The following is a 6,607-nucleotide window of genomic DNA, read 5'->3' on the forward strand; positions in this document are numbered from 1 at the left end:
AGATGAGTAATGTGACTGGTTCCCGGTAAGTGGTGCTGCGAAAATATTGAAGTGCACCTGTCGGGACCAGTAGACAAAGGTAAGCCATCAAGATGGCTGAGGAAAAGAAATCGGTGATCGGTTTAATATTTGCCATAGCAGCTATAACATTTATGGTAGGAGCTTTCGCAAGTCCTTACTGGATAGAGTCATTCTCGAAGTCTGAGAACCGATTTGTCAAAGCAGGTTTATGGGAGTTTTGTTTCAATGACTACACGTTTTGGAAGGACTACAACGGAAAACGATATCTCGGGTGCTGGTATATTTTCTCTAACCAGTACAGGCCGATTTGGGAATGGTTGTCACCTCGTAAGTATATAATAGTCTCCTAAGAAGTTTCAGGTGTGTCAAGTTTGCAGAATTCATCTAATTTCAGGTATAAAACTAATTATAACGTATTGTTTACATTCAAATTCGAATACCGGAAGTGATCAAAATGGTAGTACATTTTCTTGTTTTAAGCAAGGGTTTTTATAAAGATTATGTTAAAGTATTGGTGTTAAGATATTTTGTCATAACACCCAAATAAGATAATGTTGCTGTAAAATATAGACACTGAGGAAATGTAACAAAGCATGTACAGTGATGATCAGGCTTAACCTTTCTTTAGAACTGTCATCACATTGATTTTAATATGATTTTAGACTTTGCCTAACAGCAACTCAGCTAGTTGTGCTCAGTTGGTGACTTTGGTTTTTGGTTTTGGTGATGACGGACAGGAATAAATAAATCTCCCACAAACACCTACTCACCACTTTACTGGGAAGTTAATACACTTTCCAATGCATGCATGATAAACACACACTCCTATCATTTTAATGCACAATAAATGAACGCTCTAAGCGTGCATTTAAATAAACAAAGCACGAATGCTCATAGCATGTGTATAAACATGATACATGAACGATGAAAAGTAGCATAAACAAATATTAATGAAAAAAGAAAAAAATGGAAATAGAATTAAAGGAAATATAAAAAATATAAAAATAACAGTAGATTAAAGGAAATAATGAATATACAAAATAAACAAACTCTCCTATGGCGCATTCAAATAATCACTCCCAGGTTGCGTTCAAACAAATGTTCCCATCTTGTGTTCAGATGCTTCTGTCATGCATTTAAACAACTGCAAAAAACGCAAACAAAATTGTCATGACGGCATGACTAATCCCTTTAATAGTGATAAATTTTATAAACAATGTATTATTTTTTTACTTTTTTCTTAAATCCGAAATAAATTCAAATTCAAATAATACCTTGTTATTTGAAAATGTTTGTACAGGTACACGTAAAATGTACATGTAATTTTAACAGTATTTTAACAGATTTGGAATAGCTGTCAATTTTGAAGAACTGATTTAAATTAAGTTTCATTGAAAGTGGTTTCAGTTTGAAGATAATGTTCAATAGGGTTTGTAAGTTTCGTCATCTGACTCCGTGGTTTCACGAGAATGGGTCATAGTTTACCATTCAAATGCATAAAGATTTGTCATTTTCAGAGCATTGGATTCAGTATATGAAACCAAAACATTTTTTTGTGTAAATATACCAATAAAAATGACAAATATCTATTTCCACATGACAATAGGGTAAGAAAAGCGTAAAATAGAAGATTTTGCATTGTGATATAGTGTTTCGAGATCCCATAAGTATACAATAAAATGCAAACCGGTCTTCAGATTTCAATACGTTCTATATCAGAAATTCCAGTAAGGAAAATAAAACTAGATCGAGACTTACTTACCCTATAACGATTTAAGAATAGAGTGGTAAAATGTTTTTACTTACCAAAAAAGAGTTCTAACTGATTAGTAAAATCTATATTTACAAGTACTTGTAATCCTGGCCCTATAAAATGTCAAACTTGTATGTGGATTAATTCAGCTTCAAAATGAATTGAGAAAAGAAAAATTACATAATGTATTGTACAATAATGTACATTTTTATTGCCACAAACATTCCATTTTTTTTTATTGCTATTGGTTTTTGAAAAGGTCCATAATGATATACATAAATAACTTTTTATTTAATACATGTATTTGCGCAACTTATATTTCAAGAATTTATGTTTGTCTTTTTATTTGCATTATGTACGCAATGCAATAAGAAAATTGACTTTAGAGTCATTCAGCCAGGAAGGTAGCATCTGACATGCCTTTTTATAGTTCTAGTAATTTAGGCTCACATTAGCAAACATTATGTACATCAGTGTTCTCCCCATAATTTTTTATTGGCATAGCACAGCTCTTTTGGCCTTTCTCCAAAATTATAGAACAGTGCCAATACATTCTAACTACAGTGTATAATTAATTACTGATAGCACATTGCTAAGAAATCATAGCACTGCAAAGTACATTGCTCTAATGGCCTGAGGAGAACATTGTACACTACTGTCAACACAAACTTTAATTTCTCCACTCTCCACAGTGGAGTCACCATTTCAAAAATTGTCTGTAATTAACTTCTCCTGTCTTTAAAACAAGGTATATGTAATGGTTCTAGCAATTTTTATGACATTTCAGTAAAGGACAGAAACAAATTGAAAACTATTGAAATGGAGTAATTTTATCCTGATATTTTTATTGTATTTCATAGAACATTACTACTTACATGTACAGTCCTGAAATCGATCTGCACAACTACAAAAATGTATTTGACAGATTGATACAACTTACCGATAGACTCATTGTCGGCAATTTTATACATAAAGTATGATCTTCAGTACAATAAGATGCTCACTTAAATCAGATACATGGTGTAGTGTATACTTGTATCAACTAATTACTCATATTTTAGTCATGTTAGTGACATTGACCATTTCATTTCAGCATGGTTTATTGTGTGCCAGGTCATGGTTAGTGTCTGCCTCCTGTTCCATGTGATAATAACACTTGTATTGGTGCTCATGATCCTGAACTGTATACCTCATTACCTTAAAGAGGTGGTGTTGATGGGCATCAGCTTCACATACTTCTTCATTGGTAAGTAATCAGCTCCTTGAAACGGATTGTGTTGATGGTCATCTTGTTGGTAAGTAATCAACCCATTGAAATGGATTGTGTTGATGGGCATCAGCTTCACATTCTTCTGTGTTGGTAAGTAATCAACTCCATGATAGAGGTGGTGTTGAAGGGTTACAGCTTCACATGATTCTTTATTGGTAAGTAATTAACTCCATGAAATAGATGGTGTTTATGGACACTAGTGCTTACATCTATATATATTAACACAATGCTACATGTACAAAGAAATGAAAGACAAAAAACACTCAGTCCCTTAAACTTGATTGATTTTTACATGCTGTTTATGTCCAATGGCAGACATTCTGTGTGTTTCCTCACTGTGATCAGTTCAATTGATTTAGCATTATTCTAGAGAAGTCCAATTCAGATGGCAAGATATTTGTAATACACAGTCACAGAAAAGTACTTGTAGCCTCTAGGAAGGCTTGTCACCCACATCAGACCTATTAATTATTCTGGCTTTTAGCTACCTATAGTTTTCATAGAATATGTCTTGTGTTTGGTACTGATCCTTTGTTCCGAATGTTGACAAAAACGTAGACTTACTTTTTTATATCACATCACTCAAAATGGTGACTTGTTACGTGATACCCCACGAAAGGTTGCATGTCTGTCAATCTATCTATTGGTTTTCAGAAAAAAAATCAAGATGATTTTAAAAGATTTTTTTCCTAACTTTGTATAGTCATAAAATACCAATCATGAGCAAACTTCAGTTTGATCCGATTGTTAACAACAGAAGTTATGGCCAATTTATGTCGTTTTTACCCCTCAAAATTTTTTTTTATAGTGTGGCGGGGTAACATTTGATGTCCCAGTAGATGCCCTGTTTTGTTTATTTTCAAGTGAACGTTTACTATATAAAAACATAAACAGAAATATTTGTACAAAGCAAATCCAGCTACAGTCCTTGAACCGATCTGCGCAACGGTTTTACAGATCGATGACCATTGATTGACTGATCGCTGACGGATCGATAACTGATGACCAGTGTCCGATCTGATCACAGTTTAGTTATGTAAAATGATGGATGGTCTGTCAAAAATAAAAAAATGTAAAATAAAAATATAAATTTATGTTTAAATTTATTGCGTTATGTAAATATGTGTAAAATTGACAAAAAAACAACGGAAACAGTAAAATATATTGATCGCTCTGTGGTCACATGATCCGATCACTGATTTAATGGATCGGTTTGGCAGATCAATGACTGATCAGAAACTGATCGGTGATCGATGACCAATTGCAATTTTTGTTCATGGATCTGTTAAGGTACTGTAGTTTACTACATGAACACAAACAAAATACTTATATTGGAATTAAAACTGATTTTTAGCTGTGTAATGTTTTAAAATTCCTTTTTTTCAGTATTGGTGGGCTTCATTGAAATGGTGTTGTTTGGTGTGAAAAAAGAAGACAGAGGCTGGATGCCAAGACCAGACCAGAACTTCTTGTCATGGGGCTATGGATTTTTTGTAATTTCAATAATTTTCACATTGATATCTGGAGCATTACTTCTTCTGGCAGCACGGAAGATTAAAGGCGAATTGAAAGAAGATTACCCACACAAAAGTTACTACAGATAAAGTGAAAATTGTACTGTTTAATTAATTTTTTGTATACATGTACATTGTACATAACATATTAGAAATACCACATATCAACACGACATAATCAAGTTTTTACATATTGTTGCATTTCTGATGCATGTAAATGAACTGTCATTTCGATGTCAATATATTGAAAAGTTTTACACATGCTAAATTTTGTTGCTATGACAACAGTACACATATGTGCTGATTGTACCTGATAAAATGTGTTTTCGTCATGCACTGGAATGCTTACTTTATTTTGATTGATCTTTTTTCTTTCTTTAGATATCAAAACATCCTTCATTTATCCATATCAACAAGATTTTTTATCTTTTAATATAAAAATGAAGTAGTTTTCCTTCTTTCAATGAAAACTCAAAATTTGCTTGATCAGAAGTTATTGTATTGTGCCTTGTGCCATAAATAAATGTACACTTGTTCTCCACAGGCCAGTATAGTGCTGTACTTTGCAGCACTATGATTTCTTAGCACTGTGCTTTCAGTAGTTAATTTTAGTTAGAATGCACTATGGGCACTGTGCTATAGTTTTGGAGATAGACCATAGGAGCTGTGCTATGCCTGTAAGCACTGTGCTATTTAAAAATTATGGGGAGAACACTGCATGGTAGTATAAAGTACATTTTCCTATTATTTTTCCACTATGCACAAGTGAAAATGATGAACTCCATGTGAAGTATAGTGTATATTAAAGGGCTGATGGTTTTAAAAATGAGTCGGCCATCTGTTGTTTTTTATAGAACTCGTTCTAAAAAAATAGCTAAATTCATAGTTGTGAATTTTAGGTTTTTGTTTAAACATTCCAATTTATATTCACTTTATAGACTATTTCAGAGTGTGGTTGTCATTTTTAAGTGTAGATCAGAATATTTTTATATGATCTTTTTTTTATATACATTTGTACTTGTACAAAAAAAAATGGATTTTTTTTTGTAAATATTTGATAAAAATTTAAATCAATTGTAAATATGTATGTACATATTGAACAGAATCATTTTACATATATTTTACTGTGCATTTTAATTATGTTTAAAAGGTGGCTATAATGGCACATGCCAAACTTTGGTTAAAAATGACCATCCATTTGAGTTCAAAGATTCGTGTCTTCTAAAAAGTAAATTTTGATTTGTGAATAACTGAAATGTTAAGAATGATATGATTTACAGAGAAAGCAGAAAAAACCCAAAAAACAAAAACAAACCTTACAGTAAAGGGGAAATAACTTTTTTCAAAGCATGAAAATTGAATGTGACAGTTGAAGTTCCTTCTTTTGTCCTTATATTTTGGCAAATTTCATTTTGATAAACTTACCTGTTTTTCATATCTCACATCACGTTTTCATTCCTTTGTTTTTAGTTAGATTTTATATTTCTTATTGTATAAAACAATAAATGTACTTTTTTCATGAATTTCTATGTTTATACATAACTGTAGATGATAATGAATTACGAAGCACCTTGTACATGTAATTCAAATTGTTTCACACTTTCTTTGTGTCAGTTCTATTTTTGAAGACAAAAATAAAATTTGATATAAAACATTGATAATACACCTGTCTTGATTATTTACGAAAGCAAAGATTACAAGAGGAATTTTTCATAATTTTTGACCGAACAAAATGTTGACAATTTCTGTTTCTGATTAATGTATATTTGTATACCTAATTCATATTGCCATTATGTATATTTCACCACTTTTATACATATTAAAATATATAAATTTTGGAACAATTTGTTATATTTCAATCTTTTGCTAGTTACATCATGATACTTAAGTTGTAATGAATGATTTCACCTGTATTGAGTTTCATAGGGTTACTGGACTGAATTATGGTCACTTGATAATTACTGAATTATATCCACTTACAATATGATGGGTGCCACTGGTGTAGCAGGACATTCTAGCCCTTCCTGAGTATGATGGGTGCCACTGGTG

At 31.8% G+C, this 6,607-nt stretch overlaps 1 protein-coding gene across 1 annotated transcript; it reads left to right on the forward strand.

Moving 5' to 3' along the window:
• LOC148597945 (uncharacterized) lies at positions 1 to 5,868 on the forward strand. The gene is made up of 3 exons (XM_088561211.1): positions 1 to 348; positions 2,868 to 3,020; positions 4,431 to 5,868. Exons 1-3 carry the CDS (start codon positions 93 to 95, stop codon positions 4,646 to 4,648), a joined length of 627 nt encoding a protein of 208 aa, XP_088417337.1. The 5' UTR covers positions 1 to 92; the 3' UTR covers positions 4,649 to 5,868.
• Positions 5,869 to 6,607: the final 739 nt, after the last annotated feature.

The sequence above is a fragment of the Perna viridis genome, chromosome 14 (genome assembly GCF_037379345.1).
Source record: "Perna viridis isolate PV_CMFRI_1.1 ecotype Kerala chromosome 14, ASM3737934v1, whole genome shotgun sequence".
NCBI lineage: Eukaryota > Metazoa > Mollusca > Bivalvia > Mytilida > Mytilidae > Perna > Perna viridis.